Source organism: Dromiciops gliroides, chromosome 4 (assembly GCF_019393635.1).
Source record: "Dromiciops gliroides isolate mDroGli1 chromosome 4, mDroGli1.pri, whole genome shotgun sequence".
In the NCBI taxonomy this organism is placed as follows: Eukaryota; Metazoa; Chordata; class Mammalia; order Microbiotheria; family Microbiotheriidae; genus Dromiciops; species Dromiciops gliroides.
The window spans coordinates 411794287-411822272 of record NC_057864.1 but is presented as its reverse complement, the minus strand read 5'-3'; the positions used below and the strand labels follow the sequence as shown (position 1 = coordinate 411822272).

Here is a 27986-nt window from a genome sequence, read left to right as displayed (position 1 = left end):
GCCCCACCTGAAGACTGATTTACAACTGATTGAATTGTGTGAGACTGAGAAACTGACAGAACCTACTTAAGAATGATTAAATCAAGACCACACCTGGCTGGCCCTGAGTAGGGTGTTGTTCTCAGAGGCTGTGGACTACTGACACCAGCAGGAGACGACCCTCAACCAATCAGCCTGAAGGACCTCCCTTTTTGAGGAGGGAGACAGGAAGTAGGAAGGTGAGGCTGGCTTGCTGGATTTTCCTCTTTTCATCTGGAACTGGCTTGGTGGTGGCAGATGGAGAAAAGGAGGGGTCTCCCTTTCCGTCCAGGACTTTGGCGTGGTGAGGGACTTCCCATGGGCTGCTAGGAAAAGCAAGGGTTTCTCTCTGGTTATACTGACTCTCTCTTCACTAACTTCTAATACACTTTAATAAATCCTTAAAAGCCTAAACTCTTGCTGAATTTATCAGTGATTTTAGCCAGCTCCCCCCCAAACTGGAGTGAGGGGCAGATTAGGACCCACATTTAGATTTTAAACATCACAACTCCAAGTAGCATCTAAATTTAACAAAATACAACACTTAAATACATACAAAGTTTATTAAAAATAGGTTGCAAGTGAAATACAGTAGAAATGGGAAACTACAGCAGTTTTGATGCTTTTTTCCATAATAATGCATAAGCAATTATGCAAAGCACTTTTACATATATATTCACATTTTATTTGAATGCCCAATGATGGCCAAATCCACTTTTAAACCATTTATTGTTTCTAGATCCATACTTGCATATAGTCTTATTCTTATAGTATGTATAAACAGATATTTATATCAAGGTTTTGTTTTCACTCATCTTTTTAGGTATCGAGAGGAAAACATGTTAATTCATCCACAGCATTTAATTTTCCTTGAAAGAAAAGTGCTGAATTTTTAGTCACTTTTAGGCTGCTAGTGTTCTCAAGACGTTTGGGAGGGGCTTGCTTTTCCTGGTTTTTTTCAGCCAGGGTAAGCATGCAAATCCTTCATAGACACTTTGAACCAGTTTACTTTCTTACTTCATATTGAACAGGTGAAATGGCAAAAGCACACTTTAAAATCAGAAACAGAAAGATGTAAAAAATATTTACACCCAAATTTTTCATTCATTTTCATTTATCATACAACTCATTAAAAGTGATTCATTTTCTAAGGCAGTGAAAATCTCTACCCTTTAAATATGGAAGTGTGCATTTTCCCCTACTATATATTTATAAGAGAACAATATGGTACAGAAAAATCATATAAAACCCACATCAGGATTTTGTCACATAGAAAATTTGTTTTGAATCACAATATATATCATTTTAACATCACACATTAAAACTCCTTATTCCCAACATCAGCCATATATCCCATGGCTGAAGAAATGACAGTGATGAAATACAATAACAATTTAAAATTAAATAAGGCTATCATAGTATGAAAAAATAGCTTGAACTGCCAAAGTCTGTCTTATTTTTGTTTTTACAGTACATAAAACAATGTAATAGGGTATGACAGGTGCTGGGCATGAAGACGATATACTTAAAATTTCTTCCTTCTCAGTGTATGTGAAGGTTTTCTAGAAACACAAAATAAATCCATTTCATTTGCATAATTTTTACCTTTCCAACAATAGTTGGTGTTTGAAATTTTACACTCTAATCTTCCCTTCTTCTTGTTTACTTCATTCATATCCACAGGAAGAACACTGATGCATGTCATGTATTATATATCCTGTGAAGAATTCATTTAAAAACTAAAAAAATTTGGTCCTAAGCTGTGAGAACACCATGACAGCAATTTACTATCTTTTGCTTCTTATCCTAAACCTATTCTGACATAAAAAAAAAAAAGAACTAAGAATAAAATATTCCAAGTGACTACCTTCACAACTTTCTTATTTCTGGATTTCACTTGTAAATTAAATACCTGGTATATATCAGGGGACATTTGCTTTTGACATGAGGTGGAATGATTTTTCAGGTGTGCATTCATTTTGCTTAAAATAACTTTAAGTCGAAAATGCTTTATTTTAAATTACTACACAGAGAATAATGACTATAATAAGGGCTAAGTGTACTCTCATTAGTGTCCCTTAGACACAACCAAGATAATATGCCTGGTAGCAGCTCATAAATAGCATGTGATATACATTAAACACTAGTAGGTTATCTCTTCTGAGATGAAATTATATCAGAGATAAATTCTCCTGTAAAACAATGTGTAAGCTTCAACAGATAGTGCACAGAATAGTTTGGGCAGTTCAAGCTATCTTCTCTCTCTCTCTCTCTCTCTCTCTCTCTCTGCTCAGCAGCTAAAACAAAATGTTACAAAAGACCAAGAAACAGAACTTCTTTGACATATGCTACATGTTCAGTTACAGAAGGGGGCAAGGTAAAGAACTATTCTCTCTTTAAAAAAAAAAAGATAGTTACCTTCATGTGATTCATATCATTAAAATATATTTTTACAGTGCTTTTATAGTATAAACCACAGGATTCTTGGTAAATAATCAATCTTCCACATATTGCAACATCTCTAATCCTCAATTAACAGTTTAAGAAATGGAGGAATCATAAAATTAATTTACAAAAAATAAGACTCCTCCCCTTCGTCTTTTGTCCTCCCTTCCCACTCCTATATATCTTAAATACTTAGAGAACTTCCAGCTAAATCCAATAAGGTGCCTGCCTCCCACCACCCCAACTATCTGCCCCCTCTACTCTTATTTTGTATTCAGTTCATTTTCCAGTTCTGTTAATTTCCTAGATGCCTTTACTTTATTGGATACATCTTGGCCCTGAGAAAAGAGACGCTGACGCTCCTTGAATGTCAAATTTTCAGGGGCTCCAGAAACTCCAGGTAAATCTGCATCTTGGCTAAAAAGGAAAAAAAATAATATTAAGTCTCAGGCACTTAACAAAATGGTTCAGTTCTTAATATTATCAGTTAAAACTTAAATTCTGGGGGACCAAGCAGAATTTCAAGGAATCAGAACTTTGATTTTTGTTGCAAAGTAAATAGCTCTTCAGTGGGGAAATGATCCTAAAAAAGACTATTTGGGCTGTATTCAAGCCCATAAAAAGAACAAAACACAGAAAGATGATGTTTTATTGCTCTCTATTCCTTTTTCACTCCAGTCTCAAGGTAAAATCTGAACTATAGGTGGAATTAATCTTCAAATAAGTCAAGTAACTAATTTTAACAACCAGGTAAACCCTGCAAGGTTAGACGGCTTAATTGAAAGGTCATTATATATTAGACATGATTTATAAAACCCAAAAGACCTTTGGGTGAATTTCTAAGAACCACTCTTCTAGAGGGATACTGTCTATGACTTCCCCCATCAAATCTAGGCACACTTACATTGCCAGTTGGTATGATTAAAAGTATATGGCTCCAAAGAGAAAATATTGTCCAGATCTGTTAAAGCCCTGCATAATCTGGCCCCTTCCAATCTATTTTTGCAGTCTCCTTAGAATTTACTCTCGCCTCCAGACACCTTCCTGTTGCTTCTCGCTCATGACACCCCATCTCAAGACCCTGCGCATTTTTGCTGCCTGTTCCTCATGCCTGCGGCTCTCTTCATCTCCTCTCCATAGTCTGGCTTTCTTGGCCTCCTGTCAACTAAGGTCCAGCCTTCTGCAAGAAGCTTTTTCCTGTCCTCCTTAATCCTAATCCTTTCCCCTTGAGTCTACTCCCAATTCGATCTGTCTATAGCTTCTTTGTACACAGCTGATCACATACTGTGGCCATTAGACTGTGAGCCCCTGGAGAGGTGGGACTGTTGTTACCTTTCTTTGTCTGGCACATAACAGGTACTTAACAAATGCCAACCAACTGCCAGTTGTTTAAGTTTCTTTGACAATGGCATCAGTGCTCCCTGTTTTTCTGTCTGTATACATCAGGGACAACCTGATCTGGGTGATAACTAGTTACTGTTCTCTAGAGTAAATGGAGGGAACAACTACTGTCTACTTATTCTCCTACAGAGTTCTGTCTGGGGAGTCTGACATGAGAATTTGTCTAAAATTATTTGAAAATACTGTATAAGTCAATATATGATTTCAATAAAGGGTTTATATGAATAAAACATAGTAGAAAGAAACCTGTGATACAAGACATACACAAAAAGCAAAATTAACTTGATAACGGAATCAATGAAAGACGTCATATATGATATGACATGTCTTGTATCTTAAAAAATTTCAGTCAGTCAGCTTCACAAAAATGTAGGGAAAGGATTTCAAGGGCAAACTCAATGTCACAGAAGACATTTCCCTTTTGGGAAAACTACAACATTTCACCTTTTAGATCGTTTCTCTCTTGGATCCCTATAAACCTCATGGACTCCAACAACTGCTCCAGTAGACCCAGTGTAAGAGTTTGGTCCTTTTGCAAATGAAAATATAGAGAGATAAATAAACACATACACGAAAGGGTTAAGAAATACACATTATTGCGCCCCCCCCCCCCCGCCACAGTATTTTTATAATAAAGATGCAATGGCTCAGAAATAACCAGATCTTGGAATTACTGAACAAAAAAGGGGCCCTGGACCTGGCCCATTTGAATAGTTCATCAAACACGATTTCCAAATTTACATGTTCTGGTCATGTGAACAATCCAAGTATTATTAGAGAGTTCTCTTAAAAATTAACTTTGGCTAAGCAACCTTGCATGTGTTTATAATTGTGGTACTACTAAGTACAAGACAGGTTCTTTTCTTTTTTTTTTTTTTAGTGAGGCAATTGGGGTTAAGTGACTTGCCCAGGGTCACACAGCTAGTAAGTGTTAAGTGTGAGGCCGAATTTGAACTCAGGTACTCCTGACTCCAGGGCCGGTGCTCTATTCACTGCGCCACCTAGCTGCCCCCAAGCCAGGTTCTTAATAGTTATACTTGTAAAGGGCTTCAAGTTCTTCAATTAAAGGAATATATGAGAATTTAAGTATTATTCACTGAACACATATACATATATAAACTAAAAAAATTAAAATTACATGTAACTTTCCCTCAAAGTTATTTAATGGGAAATCAACAAAAGCTAACAGAAATGTACCATCTCGACATTAATTTTCTTAATAAATACCTATATGTAGGTTAAAAAAAAAACCCCAACAAAAAAAACCCAAACAACCCCAAAACCCCCCAAAAAACAAAAAGCCTATGACTTCAAGTTTCTAATTTTACAATAAACACTGAGCTTATAAAGTACTTTTATACAAAATTAACTAGGTTATATATGTGTATGTATATATCCCAACAAAAATATTCAATACCAGAAATACATTAGGAAAAAGAAAACAATGGCAAGGCAAAATATATAACCTCAGTATAATTGGTATACTTGAGACATCCAGTATTAACCATAAAAGGTATTGAAAGAGCAGATTAATTGTCACCAAATTTTTCTTATTTTTGTTAATTAAATTTATTGTTGCTTGGATGTATTGCACAAAAATGGAGAAATCTTAATATGCATCTCCTACTTAAAATAAAAGACTGGTTTGCCAGAACATTCATTGGTTATTCTTATTTTAGGAGGGAAAAATTCAGTTCTTCCTTAATTACCAGTTTTCCAGCACTGCATCTTTATTTCTTATTTAGTTCAATTCTCTTAGAATTACTGGGTAGCAAACCATCCTCATCAAAGACCCAAAAGACTAAACACTTATTCAATTCAATTTTAAATACTGTATTGACCAATTGAGGTCAAGGTATCTCAAATTTCAACAAGCTGTTAGGAATACCATGCCAATATCACCTTTCCAAATTGTTTCAACTAAGTAACTTCTTTTTCAGAATATTGTGTTTGTTATATCTTGTGAGCCTTGATTGAGAAGCACTGTTGGTTTCTTCCACTGATAGAAATGTCAATTCTTCAATACTTTCACCTTCTAGGTAAGTAACAACACATTTCATGTTGTAAGGTGAATATACAAAGTGATTCTGTACTTGACACAAATCAATTTATAGAGCTAATAATTGCAATTAATTTCATAAAATAAAAAGTTCCCAGTAGTTATGCTGGAAACCCTCTTTGAAACTTCATTCTGCAAACTATCCAGTGGAAGGAACCGAGTGAAAATTGCAGAAGCGTGCTTTTGGCAAAGTGAGCACAAATAACAGACAAGACAGCTGCAAAGATCTACATCATGACATTAGTGAGATGGAGAGGTGACAAGGTGGGAGCACAAGGCATTCTGCAACTGGGGCAAGCCGACTGTACTTTACGAAGGGAGTCTTCAGAGAAGCTCGAGCAATCAGATGCAGGACATAACCTGCTCCTATGTGATATTTTAAGTGTGAAATAAAATAAGGATTAGTGGTATAACTAAAAACTAATAGGATTAAATGGAGAAATCTAACTACAATATTCCTTAAGTGGTACCAAAACTCCAAGTTAATCTGTGGTACTAATGAAACAATTTTGTTTGTAATTCGATGAATCTAGTGTTCTCTTATTTAAAATGTTATTTATGTCTGTGTCTCTATATATACACACATACACATATATACATACACACATATGTATATATGATATATATGAATGCTGGGTTAAGAACTTAAAAAATCCAAAAGAAAATTTATTTTAAATACTTGAAATACCTGAAAATTTATTTTGACTAGATTTTGAATCCTTAGATAAGATCCTAGTAACAATTAGAAAAATTCAGGATGAATTTGTCCAAGATTGATTTATATTAGTAGAAGCCACAGTTATAGTGAATTAAATGAATTGTGTCTGAGGTAATTAAAAACAAAAATAAATTTCTTAATTTTGAAGTTAATTCTTTGGCTTTGTAAGAGACTTCATATTGGCTACCAATACATTATACTGTTTAGAAAAGTCTCATAACTTATGTGAAAAAAATTCTTTATATCTAAGAAAATTTATCATCAGAATCCCACTTTCCTTTAGGTGGCAAAACCAAACTAAATAACTGATGTCTGAATCCTTCAGACAAAAATCATTTTTTCAAGACAAAACAGTTAAAATTTTCTTTAAACTTTGTACTTTTGTGTTTTTGAGAGCTTCCAGGTCTTGGTACAGTTAGAAGTATGGTAGTGCTCTACAATCAACTACAAGTGTTCTATTAAATGCAACTACATCTCTAGTAAGGTCTTGTGACTACTGCTGCCACGGACTAAGACTAAAAAGATATGACTGAGAAAAGAGACGAGTTAGGGAAGAGACAAGTAAAAAAAACACTATTCAATGAGGAAGAGGTTTTCTGATGCCCTGTTGTGGCTGAATTGGTGTGGGGACAGATTCCTGTTTACCTAGCTAACAAAGTGCCAAGAAAATCCCTGCACGGTTTTATGCACGAGTTTCCAAAAGCATAAAAGAGTCATCATCTGGCATTTCATCCAGAATGAAGAGTCCTTTTAACCTTGAGTGAAGTGAAAAGCTTAATACTAATGCCTGCAGTACTGGCAAACAAAGTATATCTTTATGTCACCAAAATGCTTGAATGAGGTGCTCATTTCACCAAACATCACAATTATTTAAAGAGGTAGAAAATGAAAGCCAAGACCAACAGTACTTCAAACAGATTATGGAGTAATTGAGAAGGATTGATTGTCTTCACTTGATCAAAGATGTGAATTTTTCAAGTACAAAAGGAATTGGATAGAACTGAAACATTTACAAAAGGGAAAATTCACACAGACATTACATTTGAAGTTAGAGGGAGATCACCATGCTGAGCCCAGTGATCAGGTGAAATCAAAAATCACAAAATGTGATCATCTATATCTACATTATCACAGTGGGAAGAACGCAGAGAGATTTCAACTATGTAGAGAGGAAAAGGATTTGGGTTTTCAGTTTTGTTTCTTATCTCTACCTTTTGATTTGCTGGGATGGTAGAAACTTGGTTTTTTTGGTGGGGGAGGGGGCTGGCCTGTTTTGTAAGCAGTACTGTTGGCATTGACCGAGGGTGGCTGGAATGAGTTGGAAAGATAGATGCCGTCGGAGACTGGGCGCGGCTGACAGGGCTGCTGTGGCTTAAGGGCGGCAGGAGGGAAGTCCCCGTAAGATTTTCTCGTGCAGGAGTACTTATGCTGACCTGCTAGACTGGAGTCCTCCTCCTCCTCCTCCTCACTGTACGCAACAAACTTGGCAGTGTATACCGTGTCGGGGGAGAGGACCTGTGTTTTGAGGTAAGAGGCGTTTCGTTGAGGTGGGGGAGGAGGAGCATTGGATGAAGGGGGTGGGGGGGGGAGTTCATAGTCCCGTGGAAGTGGCGGTCTGTACAGACCAGGCTCATCAGGCTCCAGCAGCCTCCGCTCGGCCTCGTCATGCTGTCGGCGCCTTTCAGCTTCCAAACGGTTGTAATACCCTTCCTCCTGTCGCCTCTGTGGGCGGGAATAAACAAAGGTGAAAAGATCAGACAAGGAAGAAACATGAAGTAGACCCAACTACGGCTTTACAGGGGATTTTTTTTTAAACCATCCAAACCCATTCTACAACCAAGCTGAATCCATTTAGTAATGTAAACAACGTGCTAATGATAAAAATGTTCAGATCATCCTGGAGATCTTGTTCTCTGAAATAGAATGGAATGTCTTCATTCTGAAAGGGTGGGGAGGACTAAAGGCCCGGCACAGCCCCATCTAGCCCCATCTATGATTATTCTGTCACTCTTGCTTTTATTCATTTGCAAGAGACCATTTCTGACTAAAGCATAAATATTAACTTACCTGCTACTGCTGTAAATGTTTATTTAAAAAAATGTTTATTTAAAAAAAAAACCCAAACAACCTAGGAAAAAAACCCCTATAAATAGGCTATAGAGTTAGGGTCCTAATAAAGGACATTTAAGGAGGTGACCACTTCTAAGCTACTTTTGTAAGATATTTTCCATGAAGCAAGCCCAAGTAAATTCAGATTTATAACTATTCTTTGGAAATACATTTCTTAAAATTTAATCATCTAGCTTACCTCCTGGTTTTCAAAGGGCAATTAATTGAAAAATGTGAATTGAAAAGGCATGTCCCCCAAGTAAACAGCACATGCTTCCCATAGTTCTTAATTCATATTTCAAAACTTAATGTACTCCCTAATAGACAGACAATGAAAGTTAGGCATCAATAGCAACAGGAACAAGAAATCTGAATATGCTGACACACATGATACATTTTTTTGGACATACATCTGCACAGACTGTAATTGACAGTGTGTGTTAATGAAATTAGCTATTTTCACAATAAAAAATATAATAGCACATTTTCTTAAAGATTGACAAAAGTTTCAAAGAAGGACAAGTGAAGGTGAAATAGGGAAGGAGTGTGTAGATTATTTTTGAAACAAAAGTTGTATTCCTTAGCTTGAAAAACTTTTCAATACTAAATAATGGAAAACCAAACACTTTCCAAACTCATTTTTACAAAAGACTCCTAAGTTTGGGGGTTCCTTTGGCATGGGAATAAAATTTATAGCTCCCTTTTCCATTTTTTGCCTGTTCTTCATTCATGATGCAGAAAAATGCTTCAATGTCTAAATATCTTTTAAGTTCTGGTTAGATTATCTCTCAAAAAATATATGCCAATCTCTGATGTTCCCTTTAATACAACATCCTCTCCTCATTCCTAATAAGCAATAATATCTGTAGGAACTGAAAAACTCATGTTAAGGAAAGAATACAGCAAAGATTTTTTTTTATCTTATCCTCATAGGGCAAAATATTCCTAGAGAAATGATAAAATTCAGCGTTATATCTATACATTTAGGCAATCACTAAGAATTCTAATAACTTGGTTTGTTACATGCCAATATTATGAAGACAGGCTGTTCCAACAACATTCAAGGGGGAACTCGGTTAAATATTCACTAGCTGTCATTTTTTACTTAACCAAGATGCAGGTTAATTTGTAGCAAAATTCCAGATAGTTTCTGAGATAACGATATCTCGAGCAGATATTAATTGCATGACACAAACTTTATTCTAACCAACAAATAACAATCTTTCTTCTATAACAAAGCAAAGCCATTGATTTTGGACAACCTCAGTATAACATACTTCCAACTTCCAGTTTCACTGACCCATCATCAAATATAGCAGTAGTTGCTAAAACACAATTGTAGTCAACATAGTTAGGGAAGTTTGAGGATGCATTTTCAGAAATCAAAGACAAAGTCTTGTTCAATACAATTTGTCCTTTCCTCTCTGATTGTGTAGTATTTTGATGCTAAAACTACAGACTATCTTTTGGCAAATCTCTAAACTATTATTACAACTTTGTACCTAAAGCAGATGAAGCTCTTGGCAGTTGTACAGGTTTTACTGAAGATTTTTTTTTTTTGAGTCTTGAAGAATACAAGATAGTCGAGTTAGCACTGATCTGAAAAAACTCAATCCCTTAAAAACAGCCAGAAAAGGGAATTCCATGGATTAGCATAAGACCACAAAATATCCAGAATGCTGACTGGTTCTGGTTTTGCAAGTCTGAATTCCTTAGGTCGGTAGTTCTTATAATGACCTTCAGTTTCCATTTACAAACATAAATTGATTACAATAAAAACTAGTCTTGAATGCTTGATCTCTTTGAGAATATCCCACAAGCTGTTTGGATCCACCGCAAAGCATTTATCATAAATGTTAAGAAAGAGTAAAGGCTTATAACAGACAAGAATCATCTATTTCAATAAAGAAGTATGGTTCCTTATGGTATTTTCTCCAACTCTATTTTAAATGAATTTTCCAACAATTTTTTTTGACTGCTTCATGTTTTAAGAGATTCCATTTTGACAAAATATTTCCTGAGAATTACTTTATTTTGTACTTCCTACTAATATACTTCATTGCATTAATGAAGAAATGGTGAATGATCATAGATATTGAGTTTTCCCCATATGAAGTTGTGAGAATCAGAGGCTTCTTAGAAGGAAAGAGACAAAGAAAACAGCTTCTCCAAAATCACATACAGCAACAAGCAGTGATCTTAGAACAAACCAAACAGTGCAAAACATGGTGGTTAGAACCTCTCTTACATTAAAGGGCCTCAGCAAAAGGAAGAGATACTTAATATTTTAATATTAAGCTCACTCATAAGAACACAAGATGCAAAGAAACCAACATCTGGACAATGTAAGATTCCCATTTCCTGAGACTATCTGCTAAAATTCTGTGCTACTTCAAAATGGAATTCCAAGGAAAGGGTTGCTTGAGTGAGACAGCTAACACTTTGTAATCAACAAATACTTTTTTTTTGGAGCAGACTAAGCAGGTTAACATTCTAAAATTAAATCTTTCCCTTTCAATTTTCTGTAAGTCATTGTTTTGTTTTGAATAGAATAAGATCTCCAGCATTAATTAGGATTGAGTTAACTTAGTAAATTAAACTTTTTCATGTTCAAACAAATATCACCATAACAACAACATGCTACTTAGTGTCAGATATGGGTTATAAGCCCAGGATAAATGGATTCTTTAGACAGAGGCCCCTTGCTGAACAGATCAAGTATTGGAGTTCAAGTGCTTGAGAGAGATAAAGGAGCTTGGAGACAAAGTTCAGAAGAGAGGTAGGTAGAGCCAGACTAGGTCCAATAATAAAAGTTGGGGATCCAGGCCCTGTTTTTGTCATGTACATCTTAGGGATATGGCATTTCTATTTCCCTTTGCCCAAGCCAAACATTGATGTTTGGGCCCTCAGAGGACCATAACCTTTTCTTCAGCATCCCGCTTTGCTCGCTCCTCCTCTTGGCGCCTACGATCTTCCTCCTGTCTGGCCCTGTCTTCTGCTTCCCGTTTACGTATCTCTTCTAACTGTTGCTGACGTCTACGTTCTTCATCCTGTAACTAACAAAGATTTCACTTTAATTCGTGTGAAACCAACTGCTTCAGGACAAGATTTAAGAAGCCCATAATTAAGATATATCACATACGCAAGCAATAGTCAGAAAAAACATACCAGGTTAAAATCAGTGAGACAGGACGGCAGCAGTAAATAATTTTAGATAATTTAGATCATTTCAAATAATGCCTGAAACTTTATTCTCATAATCACAAATTTTCTTGTCTGGTAATAGAAAAATCAATAGCAGTGAGGAAGAAAATTATAAAAAATTTCATATAGTATTAAATAAGTACTCAGAGATTAAAAGCAATTTCCCCAAGCTCACATCAAGCTGGGTATTATAGAGCTGAGATCAGAAAACAAGTTGTATGACTTCTACTCTAATGCTCTAAAATACTGATGCTCTTCAGCATTGGATTACTGAACACAAGGTGTCTGTCTCCAAAATCTTTTGGGATATTAATTTTTTTTATGATAAATGCAAAAACCTAAAATTGGACTAACTTAAAATTTTTAAGTGGTATGGCATACCAGAAAAAATAACAGCAGCAACAACAAAAACGAATTTAGAATAAATCTTTTTAATCCAAGTCTTGCCCCCTTACTAGGTGTGTGACCACGGGTAACTCATGTGGCCTGTTTCCTCCTCTGTAAAAGAATGGAGGGAGTTGGGATAAATAATCTCCAATGTCCCTTTCACCTCTAAAATTTAGTGATCTTAGGACTACTTCACTGAGGTTTTATTACTTATACATATATCCCTCCCCATGTACACGATGCTTTCCAATCACATGAAAGCAATACATTTTAAAAGCCCAATTAAGTATGCTAGTTTGCAAAACCCAACAAATAGGAAATCCAATATTTTTTCTTTACATTACTATTTAAACACTTACAAATATTTCTTTTGTCAAAATGTAAATGTTTATATCAAGAAATCCCTATAAAGACAAATGTGAATACAGGCGTCCCTCACTGTGGAATGCATGCATTCTCATAAGTATAATAGAATTTCCATTAATTAAATCGTTTTCCCAATGATTTCTACTCTGAAAATCAAAAATCATTCTCTATTCAAAATCAAGTATGTGGATACACACAATCATACATATAGAGTTGATCGCTAAAAATATGCCATGAGAAGCATTTTTGGAACATTTTTCCAGCTTTGTGATAACACCTTTTGCCACAAGTGTCTTTTTAATGCCAAAAAAATTCAGTCTTTTCCCTTTAAACATCAGCTTAGGCACAGTCAACAGAAGACTTAATTTAGGATTACACTTCCTTGAATTTGAGGTTTCAGGATAAAGGAAATGAATTAACCTCTCTATCTATATGTATGCATATATATATATATATATATTCGTATAGAGTTTGTTTAAAATGATGCCAATATTTATAGGATAGTAGATACAGAAATTAAAAGGACCTCTCTAAGTCATTCAGTCCAACTCTCTTTTACACCTAAGGAAACTAAGCCCTAGAAAGGTAAAAAGACATGTAAACATATTCTCATTTTTTGCAACAAATATGCAGATATAGTTAGATATGGTTGTTTAATTCTTTTTTTGTATTTTTAAACTTAACATGTGGTATCTGACCACTTGGCTCTGTTACACTAAAATATATAAAGGAATGTTCAAATGTTGTTCAGTTGTTAGAGTTGTTGGCATTAAAGTGAGTAAACTATTAACCAATAGTTAAGTCTTTTTTTGTTTGTTTGTTTTTTGTTTTTGCAGGGCAACGGGGGTTAAGTGACTTGCCCAGGGTCACACAGCTAGTAAGTGTCAAGTGTCTGAAGCAGGATTTGAATTCAGGTACTCCTGAATCCAGGGCTGGTGATTTATCCACTGTGCCACCTAGTTAACGGTCTTTTTGATGGTAATGATGTTCTGGTATCTGGTGAAACACTATAATGCTAAAACAGACTCAGTTATTAATGAAATTATCAATAGTAAAATTTTAAATCTCAACTTCTAGATATGTAGTATGATTTAAAAAAATCTTCCTCTTCTTCAGACTACTGCGATCTGGCTGAAAATACTTTAAAAAGGAGAGTAATAAATTAACCTTTAACGACACTTTTTACATTTTAATTCTCTAACAGATCATGGTAATGTGGGAATTGTCACCAGTGATTCAGATTAAAACCTATCCACTCCTACATATACTGTGACACTTTCCATTTCTTCCCCAAGAACCAAAAGGTTAGAGCCATTCCTCAAATGCCCTTGAATATCAGCACCACCTCATTTTAATGAGCAATACTAGAAACAATCTTATTGAAAACACTGAATTAAATGATTGTCTATTCCTAATCACAGACAAAAATGAATGTCAAAGAGAGTAGATGACAATAGCTCATGCCTCAGTGGACATAGACCCAAAAATTATTGGGAAAACTGACTTTTCAGGTCTTACAATGTTAGTCTGTGAGTAAGCATTTTTGTTTTGTTTTTGTGGGGCAATGAGGGTTAAATGACCTGCCCAGGTTCACACAGATATTAAGTATCAAGTATCTGAGGCTGGATTTGAACTCAGGTCTTCATGAATCCAGGGCCGGTGCTTTATCCAATGCGCCACCTAGCTGCCACTGTGTAAGCACTGTTAAAGACTGAAAGAGGGCAAAATGATTAGAGAAGATAAATATCTCTATCAAGAAGGCTAGGTGAATATGGTAACTTGTATGAAGAACTTTGTCTTGTCCTTCAAGATAATAGCATGGAAATCCTCATTAAAAAGAAAATACTATATTGATTATCCACGGTATTAAAATGCAGGAAAAAGGGAATTTTATAGGAACAATGAAAATGGGGGAAGGGGGTTCCGTTATTAGAAGATATTATAACTATTCCTAGGAGAATACTTGGGAATTATATAATAGGGTTCAAGTTCATTTAAAAAATCATAATTAGCTTATTTTTCAACAAAGTATAAGTCATTTTGATATTTTGGGTTCTGCAGCATGTTCTTTGTCATCTGAACAGTTTCCAGGTGATAAGGTCATTTAAAAAAATTGTTTAGCTCAAAAATATACATATCTATTGTTGATATTGGCCTTGAGTATGCCCCCAAAAAGTAATTTGCTTGGGGGTGGGATGGAGTGAGGAAGATGTGTGCAGAGGGTCCTGGGATTTCATCAGTATAGTGAATTCCCAATGAAGAGATTCCTTCCACCAAAGCACATCAGCGACTTGTCTACAAATAGTAGTCTTGATTATCTGGGACACTGAGAATCTAAGTCACTTCTTAGTTATGACAAGCAAGTTCCTTTTGTAAGAGAAGGTATTTTTGAGATCTTTAATCTAAATAAATGGTCTCTTATATGAGCAGTATCAAATTCAAATAGAAAGAAGGGTCTCTAAACCATACATAAAGATCCCTGTGGACTGCATAATGAGTTAGAAAACCACATCTATGTTCTATTGCATTGTAATTTATTTTGTTAAATATTTTCCAATTACATCTTAATCTGGATCAGCTCACACTTGGGGAGTGTTGCCTTATATTACTGCTGAATTTTCAAGTTGTAAGAAAGTAGAGAGAATCTTTTTTTCCCATGTGAATATTGGTGTCTCATAGATTTTAAAAGAGAACAAAACTTAAATAGCTTATTTTGTTATAAGCAACACATTAACCATGAGATACAAAATCTTCTGGACATTAGGCTGGAAAACTTTATGGTTTCTCTTCTTAACCCAAGACAGCCAAGAGGGAAGACACTGGCCAACAGCATCAAACAAATCTTGGATATTATATCACTATGAGGAAACATAATTTTTGTTCTTATGACCTGGCTCTAGAAAAATCTGAATCAACATTAACCAAGATTACATATTTAAAATGGCAAATTATTTGTATAACTCAGGTATTTATTTACAATTATTTATTTATTTATAATTTATTTGCAGAAATTCTGTTAAACCGTTTATTATTTGTGGTTTTTTCTTAAGAAAAGCTGGAGGTAATGAGTTTTTTCTATCAGGGTGCTCTTTTCTTCTCTCTTCCAACTAAATATTATTATTGCCTGAAAACATGATTTTTCTTAATTTTAATGTCATATTTAGCATCATTCTTTTTGGTAATGTGAAAAATGACAAAATTGACTTTGGGAACTATCAGTTTATACAAAATAAAGGTCAAGAGATAGTTACTAAGCTGTTTTTGTTAATTTCAGGTGCAGAATTATGAAATAAAAAACAAATCTCTAATTCTCACAATAAGTATAGATTTAAAAATGGTATTGACAAATATCCATAAATAGGAAAATACTTGTTCTTTCCCAAATGGCCTTCATTTTTTTCTAATTTGAATGACAGTTTGTAGAAGGCAACTTAACTTCTTGTACTGTTCAATAATGATGATTAAAATAAGCATATCTAACTAAGATAAAGTGATTCTACTTAATACATTTCCTGTTCACCTTTTCACCTGTATTTATTCTTACCCTAAAACACAGCCCCTTCTAGATAATTTAAAGAGTTTCCATGAGAAAAGTGATATCTCATGATTTATCCCAAATGCTTAAGGAGAACGTGGGATAGTGCATGCAAATGAATGATTCATGTTGACAGTTGAGTCATACCCAAATATCTTTCAACTTAAAGTGCAGATTGTATATCTGTTTTAAACTGCCTATTATATGTAAGAGACATCTAATAGCAAATTTCCTAGCTCATTCTTAATCAGTTTAAGGCACATATAAAGAAATATGATGAGAGAAACTACTTATAATATAAAGGATAAGAACAATAATGGAAAAAAGACTTTAGAATTGATTAGATAGCAAAAAAAGTCTTTATGATTTTTAAACAGAATATACAAACAGTTCCATGTTATCAAAATCAGTTTCATAATTGGTGTCATTTTGAGAACTACCTTAGAAATGGCTCCCAACTAATCCTGCAGGGTCAAATAAGATTAAGAAGCAGTGTGGTATAGATAGTAGCTTCTTAAACTGTGGGTTGTGACCCCATATGGAGTCACATAACTGAACGTGGGGGTGACAAAAATTTGGCAACAATAAAAGGTCATGGGTACAACATGGTATAAAAATTTCTCGGGCAAAAAGAGGTTATATCCACTTTATGCTATGTCTCATTAATGTTGATAGTAATAGTATGTTATGATTCGCAAAGCAATCTCTTTTGGACTGACTTGATCCTTACAATCAGTTTGTGAGATTGGTGCTATTATAATACTCATCTTACAGACAAGGAAACTGAAGTACAGAGATGTTATAATGACTTGTTCAAGGTCACACAGTTAGCAACTGAATTAGGGGGATTTGAATACAGGGTTCTCAGCTTTAAAACCAGTATTCTTTTCAAAACAGTAACTTGGATAATAACATCTGCTAAATGGAAAACCAAGAAAATTTTTGGAGATACCAAAACAAAATCCAGTGTTGTTATCAAGATATAAAGATACAAACATTCCTTGACTTTACAGCATATTTTGGTTCCTGGAAAATGAGCCTTAAGTCAAAGTAATGCAAACTGAGGATTCATTATAATTTTTGTACCATAAAATGCTAATAGCCACTATACTATGGTGTATAATCATGACTTATCAAAGAGTCCTTTTTTAAATGTCATGACTTTGTAACATAAGTGTAGGGACATTAATTCTAATATCCTTTTACATCTATAGGTTTTCCTACCAATATATATAAATATGAAATATAACCTTTTTCTAGATGAATTTTTGTGGCTCACTCCCTTTTTCTTGACCTACCTATTTCTTTGATGCCAATGTCATCACACTTTTATAAAATTTTCTTTTTCAGCAATGTGAGAAATGATAGTGGCTTTAGGACCAGTTTTTGAGCTCTATGAGTCAAGAAAATCAACGTATATATGTATGTGTATGTGTGTTTTCACTAACTGGAAATAATATTCAAAAATAGCTATTGTTAAAGGGGATAGTATCAGGTGTCAATTATTGCAAATTAATGAAATAAGAACTTTAAAAGTACCTAGGTGGTTATTCAGTTCCACTCTAATCAAGCTGCTTCAAAAATCATGTGTCAATACCACAGTATGAATCACACAACAAACCTGCACAAGAAAATCCCCTTAAACTCCTGGTGTATGTCCTTGCTCAGATCACACCCCAAACACCAGCATTTATTGAGGCAGCACTAGGCACTCACTGCCTACTCCAAGTCTCTTAGAGGAGTTTACTTACATTCTATCAGATGTGCAAGAGAATAAAAGCTGTCCCTTGAAAATGCCTTTTCTTGGCTTTTAAAAATCTCTCGTCACTTTGCCTTCCTACCTTTCCATTTTCTTTTACAGTGCTGGCCCTCTATGTAGTCAACCAGTCGGGTGCTTGGGCCTCCTTGCTATTTCCCTCCTATATCCTGCCTACATTTTCTTTTTTTTTTTTTAGTGAGGCAATTGGGGTTAAGTGACTTGCCCAGGGTCACACAGCTAGTAAGTGTTAAGTGTCTGAGGCCGGATTTGAACTCAGGTCCTCCTGACTCCAGGGCCAATGTTCTGTCCACTGCACCATCTAGCTGCCCCTCCTGCCTACATTTTCACTGGCAGTTGTCTATGCCTCCAATTCCCTCCCTTTTTACTTCTACCTTCTGGCTTCCTTCAAGTTTCTGATAAAATATGATGTTCTGCAAGACATCTTTCTAAGACCTCTTTAATTCTAGTGCCTTCCCTCCAAGATCATTTCCAGTTTATACATAGTTGCTTCCATGTGGTCTCTCACATTAAAATGTGAGGTTCTTGAGGGCAGGGAATGTTTCTGCATTTGCTTGTACCCCAAGTGCATAGCATAGTATCATACTTGGCACACAAAGGCATTTTAATTAATGCTTGTTGACTTAATTTTTATTGTGAAAGATAGCTATGGAATGCTTGAAATATCTGGTGATGCAAAGTAACCATAATAAAAACTCAGTAGAATACGACATATTGCATTCTTAGGTGTTTCTTAAAAGTCTTTGGTAACTTCTAAACAAAAGTCCAGTTAATGGTTCATGAAATCTTTAAAAACACTAGGAAAAAAATTACATTTAGCTATTTAACTTATATTTAGCTATTTTTAAATCTTTTAAAGGTCAGTTATTTTTATATGGTCTTAGGGCATATGTTTCCTAGAATGTTAACGTATAAGGCATTTCTACAAAACATACTTCCTAAAAAATATAACAGTTTTCCTCTGTTCATAACAAAAGGGGAGGGAGTGGTTGGGTGGGGGAGAGAATTCCGTGGAAGACAGACAAGCACCAGTATTACAGGCACCCCATGGGGGGAAAATGCTTCTTGAGGGAAGGGACTATCTCAAATTTGTATTTGTATTTGTATTCCTAGCCTTAACACAAGTACCTAACACACAGTAAACACAATCTTGTGATACAAGAACTGGAAAGAAATAAAGATGAGAACATTCTTCTATGTTAGTTTCACATGAAATTATGCTTGTCCCAAATGACATGGAGTAGGTAGGGGAGGATCAGGAAAGGACTCTTATGTAAAATGTGGCTTCTGAGGTGCACTTTGAAGCTAGGGATTCTAAAAGATTGAAGTGAGTAGGAAGAGCATTCGAGGGATATTGGAAGGCTTTTATTAGAGCAGCCTTTCCAGTTAGTTGATTTCCCAAATCATTAATAACACTTAAATGAATGGATAAAATTGCATTTCTGAATTTACAAAGCTAAGAAGCAAATTCTAGATCCTTGGTAGTAATCCAAGTCATCAAGACATAGATAACCAATGCAATTTTATACTGACAGCCAACCAATTAGGTGTTTGTTATAGATTAACAAAAATGTGGCTAAGATTAAAAAAAAACAAAACCTCAATTCAAAGATATATAAATAAATGGTTTGATTATGGTTTCACTTCACTGATTGTTTTTTTAAAAAATTTCAAATTAATACAGAGACAGCCAAATTTTCAAATCCCATGCTAGTGAAATGCCTGCCTGAATGGAAACCCAATAATAAACCAAATTTCTCCAATGTTAATATTAAATTGTTGAAATACCAATTATTGGGATGTCAGAGTGGATGGGGTTTTTTTTGAGAGAAAAATCAATAAAGCATTATTTTTAGTCCATTTCATTAAACTGGCATGGCTGTTAAGATGAACTAAAAAGCCCAAGACATTACTGAGGGGGAAAAAAAACCAAAATAAGTGTTTCATTAAGACCACAGCACTCTATTAATGGGTTAAAATATCTCAATTGACAAATTTAGTCAAATCCTATTTCAGTTTTGTATTAAAAACTCAAGCAAGTTTCCTTTATTTTAAATATTTACTTTTCCCCATTAAAAATCTATTTCTAATATTAAAAAAGTAGATAAATTTTCCATACTAAAGTTTTTTCCCAAGTGTTCAGATTTTCTAAAACAATTCTAATGGTAGATTTAGAATAGCAATATATACTGCAAAAATTCAAATAAAAATCAAACATAGACCATAATAAGATTGAAGCTGAAAACAATTCAAATCCATAAACAAAATATAATACTTTAAACAAAGCAAAGAATGGCTAAGTATAAGGACATTTAAAATGCATACTTCTAAGTGATTTACTGGACTATATATCCTGTTCTAGAATATCTCCTAAAAAGATTAAAAACAAAACACCCACACATTGAATCTACTTAAAAACATAAGACTACCATCACTAAAGAAAATAAAGACAGGGAAAAAAGTACTGAAGGGAAAGAAACAGGAACATACCAAATCTAGAACAGAGATTGCTGGCATAGCAGTCTGCTGCAGGTAATAGAGAAGGGAAAAAAAGAAAGATGAAGTGTGAAAAAAAAAGTTACGTTTAGATTCCTATTGTGCCCAAAGGCATTTCTGCTGATTTCTTACTTCATCTGTTTTCGAAGAACATAAGAGAAAAAAAGTAAAGAACCGTTGACTAATGTATAGCACTATGAGGACAATGCAGACTACCAAGTAGTATACATTTAAACTTTTTCATTAGAGAAATTTGAAAGCAGCAGCCCTGATAGTTTCTTACTAGAGACCTTATTAAAAATAATGTAAGTATGAGGCAAATTAAAGAAATACTCTAAAAATATTAGTGAAAAATTTTCTTAATTTGAAATCCAAACATATGATATATAATACCCAAGATACTTTAAATTAACTTCAGTTGGACCACCAATAATGAAGAGGTAGTGCTCTGAGAAATGACTAACTGCAAGTAAAATTACATTCATGCATCTGACTACTTTGATTATTTAGAAAGAAAGTAGTAAGAAATATTAAAATTAGGAATATTTTTAAACAATAAATAACAGTTTTATGATCAGAAATAAAAACATTGAATGAAACTAAAGCAAAAGAAGACTTACATTCATCATAGTTTTATCTAATTATCAATCTAATGTCAAAAATCTATTAATCATCAATTAATTCAAAGGGGAGAAAAATAATCAAGAAAACCTAGAATAACTTTAGGAAATAAAATATCAGAAAGTTAGCATCACTAATAACCACAGAATATGTTTAAAGATTTATTAATCATTCTTAAATAAGTTTAATAAACAAATTTCAAAGCAAAAACTAGGCTCAATATTTAAGAATCCAACAAATGCCTAAAATTAACTTTTGGGATATATGTAGATGGAAATTTGGATTCAATTTACTGGATAAAGTATATTCCAAATTAAAAAAAGAAAAAGAAAAAGAAATAGCCTGAAATAGAAACCTATATACATATGCTTGTATGTACATATATACATGTGCCCACTTGAGCCACAGTTTATAATTTATAAATATTATCTATACACAGTGCATTGTAAACCATCCTCTAACAGTTATCACTCTAGACTGGGCCCAACGTTTAGCAACAGCAGTCCAATTATATGAACTGGAGTTATAATCAAAAGACAAACTAATCTGTGAAAGATCCAGTCTTAGCTGTCTTACCTCACTATAATCACAACACAAATAATACTAAATAAAAATATTCAGTATAAACTTTTGCAAATTGCTATAAGGAATGACATCAAAGTAGCCCTGGAAATAAGACTATTAGGGACTTTTTTATCTCACTGAAAAAAACAAGTACCTTGAATTTAGCTGAATTTTGGCATTTTTAACAACTTAAAGGGTGTTTACATTAAACAATCTGATAAGAAAAATTGAATTTTTATTCTTATTCTTTTGAGAGTACCAGTAAGACTAGAGGGGAAAAAAAAAAAAGATGAGCAAACCATTGAATTGGTCTTTGGTTTATATCTCAAATAAAATCTGATTACTGATTTAAACAAACTCCTGTCTTTTAAATATTATGGCCAAACAATAAAGGTTTCTGTTAAATACCAAGTTAAGGACTTAGCAAATTTAAACATCACTATAAATTCTAAACATAATCATTTGTATTTGGAAACAACTGCCCTCTGGTTCTCACCAACTACTGTGACTTCCCAGACCAAAACTCTTTCCTAGGGACCACTACACTTCTCCATATGTATTTTCTTCTCCATTAGAATATAAACTCACTGAAGGCAGGTGATTTTCTCTCTTTTGTATTTCCATTCTGAGTACTCTGAGTACACTGAGCACAGTGCTTGGCTACAAAGTAGGGAATTATAAATGTTTTTACTTTCTTTCATTTATTCAATGCCACTAAAAGTCAGTAAAAAATACCTTTCTTTTTTGCTTACTCAACAGTAGGGTGAAAAGAATAATTCATCAACTCTCTGATTAAAAAAAGAGGGGCATCTAATTTGCTGATATAGACATCTAATATTTGCTAAGTATTTTTTCTTTTTTCCCCCTCAAACTTTTCAAATTAATTTCACTGGGTTAGTCACTATAACCTGTTCTTCACGTCAGTTTTACAAAATATTCGATCTGGTAAGCATTAACTGAACCTGTTAGACCAGTCTTTTTTTTAAACCTGGTCCTATACTGTGTTCATGAATTTATAGACAGCCATAACACATACACAGAGATGAAGAAGGTAAGTAGAGAGAGAGATCCCAGATACGCACACCCAAAGGATTTTTCCCCTTTACCCTGGTTCTTCTTTCAGCCTCTAGGCGCTGCATTATTAACATGGTGTCTACATCATCATCTTCCTCATCCTCATCATCTTCATCCTTCTGCTTTGATTCTTGGAGCCTCTTCTGGAACTGCCACTCCAACATGAGTTTTCGCAAGCGGTCATTTTCTTCTGCTGTACGATCTGGTTTGTTTTGAAGATCCTGAATCTCTTTACTTAGCATGTCTACGATGTGCATTTGCTGCTGCTTCTCCAGCTTTTCCTTGGCGTCCCGTTTCCATGGGTCAGGGGACAAGCTATCACTAGAAGAAAGTTCTTCTTTGCTGATTGTGATGTACTGCAGATCTCTCCGCTCAATTGTCCGTGGCTGCTGCTGGGGCTGCAGCTCCCGGATGACTGTTTCTTGGGGTCTCTGTAATGTAGATGGCTTTTCTGGCTTTATCTGCTGGACAGGTACAGGAGGAAGCTGGGTGGGGTTTAGGGGCTGAGTGCGCATTTGCCCCAGCTTTCTTTCCTGTTCTCTTCGTTTCCTCTCTCTCTCTTCCTCTAAACGAGCCTTTTCCTTTTCATACCACCTTTGGTGTTCCTCTCTCTTTTTACGTTCTGCAGCTGCCGCAGGAGCAGACTGAGGACCTACCTGGTGCAGAGGAGGAGGGGGAGGGAGAGGCAAATCCATTGGAACCCCCTCAAAGTCAGCTGCGTAGTGTACGGGAGGAGGTGGGGGAGGAGGAGGAAGGTCTGTTCTAATAGGCTGGGAAATAGCTACTGGGGTTGGCTGAAGAGCGGCTGGTGTTTTCCAGCGGCCAGGGCCACTTTTGGTTAAAGTAGAAGCTGGGGTAACAGACTTAGAAGAATGGTTCAGGAATTCTTGGCTGGACGTGCTAGATTCCACTGAAGAGCTCTGATTCATCCACATGTCACTGTCAGACTTCCTTTCTAAATAGTCTGAATCTTGGCGATGACACTCTGGCTGGTAAACTTGATCATCTCTTAGTTCTTCTTGGGAACGAGTAACACGCTGGAAAAAAGAAAAGTTACACTTAATGCATTTTAACAAAGAGTTAAAAACAGATCATTATGCTTACACTGGTCATCTCTTTGAACGAGCCACTATTTTGCTTCTTTGGAAACTGTAATATTCTTTGACTGCCAGTGATACACAATTACTAAAAAGAATAATGGGTTTTGTTTTAGGTAGAAGCTCAGAGATCATGAAAAGCACTGAGCAATTTCCCAAATAGAATCTAGCCTGCTATATTACTCCCGTTTAATCCTGGACCCAGTCCATCATTCATTTGCAATACTTCTCCCAAGAAAAGTACTGAAAACAAGCTCTACAGGTTGTCCATTCATCCAAATATCCTGAGCATGTAGTTTTGACAATTGTAGACCTAATTTAGGAAGTTCTGAAATGTCCCAGGACTTGGTACAGTCTATATAGTTATCATATATAAGACCTCAAAATCTAGAAGGCAGAATCAGAAAGCAACTAGGCCTATTCTATTGCTGTTCTAGAGAACTTGCCCATGGGTAGAACAGGTATTGCCAATTTGAAGAAAATATGAAAAGGAGCCCATCCTTTCCTATGGGAAATGTATGCATTTTTCAGAAGGTGAAAGTTGTTATAATCAATTATCTGGTAATATTTTACCTCTTTCTCATGTGATAAAATAATGGAATTTGGCAGATACTCAAGGACCCACCTGGAGATTAATCTAAACTGACTGAATTAAGTGAGAGTGACTGACTGCTGATTAGCCTACTTCAAGTTAACTAGATTGTAAGCACACCTGGCTGGCCCTTAAGAAGGTATTGTTCTCAGAAGCTAAGGACTTTGAACTTAATCTGAGACCACCTTCAAGTCCAGTGAACCAATGGATTTGGATGACGCCTACCAATCAGCTTGAAGCAGTGTGTAAGGACCGCCTCTGTTCCAGACCTATCAAAAGCTTCCATGCTCAGTTTGCTGGGGGGTTCATGGTTGAAGCAGACTCGTGGCAGCACTTGAGGAAGAACCCGACCAGGCTGGAACTCTAGGCTAGATAGGCCTTTTCTTAACTTTCTGAACTCCATGTGAATACGTGGTATGCTTTAATAAATGTTTAATGCCCTAAGACTGGTGCTAAAGCTTCTAATTTAAGGCGACCACACATTTAGATTTTAAACATCATACTCAGAACGACTCAACGATACACCTTTTCCACAGCTGGTGAGCTTCAGTGATGCTACCTTGCATACCTCCATTAATCTCCCAACTCTACATCTCCACTGATCTTGTCCATGACCCTTACTAGATTTCTTTATCTTCAAAGTGTATTAAAATGTAGAATTCTGTTTCATGAGATTTTCCCCAATGGACCAAAGTAATAAAACCAAACCTTAATTAAATTAGAAACTGCTCTACAATGGGTTAATTCCTCAAAAAGTCCATCTATCTTTAAATTATAATCTCTGCTGGTCATTCTTTATGAGAGTACTAAATAATTCTATTAGCAAGCACACAAATTTCAATTTTATGCTTCATTTGCCATTAATAATAATTGTGCAAAGTGCTTTAAACAATAACATTTTATTTGATTAATATTAATACTCAGATTTTAAAAAGATTACCCCAGCCCCACCCCTTTTCACTTGGGAGGGGATGGGATCAAATTCATATGTAGAAGGGTTAGCTTTATCATGAAAAATGGGAAGGTACTGTAAAGAACTGAAGATTAAATGGTCTTGATTTTCAAAAAAATAAAATTAGAGGGAGCAAAGGAGACATAGGTCAGTGACCTTGACAGTAATTCTTGGCAAAACTCTAGACTCTATTAGTAATGGACCATCTATCTTTTTTTTTTTTTATGAGAATGTTACTTGAATGGTAGAGAGGGACCACGTAAAAAAAAGATAAAGAACTGGTCTTATAGCCAGAAGACTGGTTCAATTCTTGTCTCTGAATTTATTGTACTGATTATGCTGCCCCTTGCCTTAATTAATTCTTTAAGACTAAGTAAGGGGGGCATCTAGGTGGCGCAATGGATAAAGCACCGGCCCTGGATTCAGGAGTACCTGAGTTCAAATCCGGCCTCAGACACTTGACACTTACTAGCTTTGTGACCCTGGGCAAGTCACTTAATCCCCATTGCCCCGCCAAAAAAAAAAAAAAAAAAAGACTAAGTAAAGACAGTGCCAAGATGTAGAGTAGAGGCAGCAACCCAGCCAAACTCTCTCCAATATTTGCTTCCACATAACTCTAAAATAATGCCTCAGATTGAATTCTGGAATGGCAGGTCCAACAAAAGGTTGGGGTGAGACATTTTTCTAATCTAAGACAACACAGGAGGTCAGCAAGAGAGGTCTATGACCTCAGTGGGCACTGGCCTGGAGCATACACACAACAGCACACTAGAGGTGGAAGCTTTGGAGGTGGCTGCAATAGCAGGAATAGCAGGTTCAGCTGCTCTCATCAGACATGGTCTCTGGGGGTTGGACAGCTGGTCAGAAAGAGATTCCAGGAGACCCCTTTATTGGCCTGGGTGCAGAGCTTGGTACTGTTTGGTAATTCTATTGCCCATACACAGTTCTGGGTCACAATTCGAGGGCAGCAAGGAACACTAGTGCTTGTGGTGGTAGGGAACATGGGGATCTGGTCAAAGTCAAAGGCTCAAGAGGAGTATTAGCACTCATGGCTGCAGGGGATCAGGAGCCATTCTTGGGTAAGGACCAGAACACAGACCAGAAGAGCAGTGATCACACCTTTCCCCAGATCACAGAACCAAATACTTGCAGATCCCCAGAATTAGCTCTGAAAACAGCAGCACAAAAAAGTCTAAAGCTTGGAACAGTATCTCCCCACCTCTAGGTGAGCAGAGCCCAACTTTACCATAAAGGTAGAAGTCAAGAAACAGGCTGGGAAAATGAGCACACAACAAAAAAGAATTTGATCATAAAAAGTGACTAAAGCAGCAGGGAAGACAAAATCAGAAGATAACAACATCAAAAAATAGCTCCAAGTGAAATCCCAAGAAAAATGCCAATTTGACACAAGACCAACAAGAATTCCTAAAAGAGTTAAAGAGATAGGCGTGATAGAGGAAAAATTGGGAAAAGATAAATGTAAAACCTAATTCTTAGAATTTTTTTAAAAATCATCTTTTTGTTTTTTAAGGTACAACATGGAGAAATCATGGCCATGTAACAATTTTCCTGAAAAAGAGGTTGGTTTTTTTGTTTTTAAAATGAACAGTAAGTTTGATATGACTCGTCATTGTGATACTGAAGCCAAAAAAGGTAATGCAATCTTAGGCTACATTAAGGAACAAGTGAAGTTCAGAAACGATCTAGTACACTGAAGGTCTTCAAGCAAAAGGTAGATAAATCTTTACTTGTTATGCTGTAAGTTGTATTATTTCTCAGGAAAGGACTGGACTAGTTGGCTACTACCTCCATTAATTTCTCATTTCATTTTATTCTTCTGTTGTAGAGCAGCATTCCTTAAACTATTCTGTAGAACCCCAATGTTCAAAAGAACATGAATAGGAGTTCTGAAAGGAAATTTTAAAACTCATGACATTTTCACTTCTCAAAGTAAAAAGGGATTACCTAATATTCACTTAATATTTAAATTAAGTAAACTTAATGCCAAGAAAAAAAGTTGAATTTACTACACATTGGTATAATAAAGCTGGGCTTGGCAGACTTGTCAAATGTGTTCCTTAGTTTTGCTGAACTGTTTTTTTATTACTGCTTTGTTTTATTTTTTGTTCCATGGGATGCCTTGCTGGGTCAAGGGATACATTCAGAAATGGGGATGTAAAAAGAAAAGACAGCAATAAAAAAGTATCTTTAAAGCCTTTTAGAATTAGAATCAAGAAAAATGTAAGCTCAAAACCTAATTCTGACATTCACAAGTGACATACCAGCAGTCATTAACAATATCTCTCAGCTTTAGCTACCTCATCTCTAAACTAGAACTAATAATAAATATAGTATTCTAATAGGATTGCTGGAAGGATCAGGTGGGATAATGTGCAAAAGTGCTTTATAAACCTGACAGGTTTGTTATATGCCATCTAGTATCCAACACTTACTATATAAATAACTGATTTTGTTTTTAAAAAAATCTCCCCAATCCAACTTTATCCCTAGGATTATGTTCCATTTTACCAAATAACAAATTACAGGCTTTTACCAACCTATTTGCAGTCC

At 35.3% G+C, this 27986-nt stretch overlaps 1 protein-coding gene across 27 annotated transcripts in view; it reads right to left on the bottom strand.

The window, feature by feature from the left end:
* Positions 1-579: 579 nt before the first annotated feature.
* Positions 580-27986, bottom strand: part of AFDN (afadin, adherens junction formation factor) — a 181640-nt gene continuing 154233 nt past the window's right edge. For 6 of the 27 annotated variants that reach the window (XM_043999453.1, XM_043999458.1, XM_043999464.1 and 3 more), the window contains 6 exons: positions 22783-23811; positions 20510-20545; positions 11672-11806; positions 8075-8363; positions 4309-4393; positions 580-2880 (listed from right to left, as the gene is read on the bottom strand). In XM_043999453.1, the coding sequence (XP_043855388.1) occupies positions 2727-2880; positions 4309-4393; positions 8075-8363; positions 11672-11806; positions 20510-20545; positions 22783-23811 (1728 nt within the window). In that variant the 3' untranslated portion in view covers positions 580-2726. The other 21 variants (XM_043999465.1, XM_043999473.1, XM_043999466.1 and 18 more) reach the window with 15 other exon arrangements.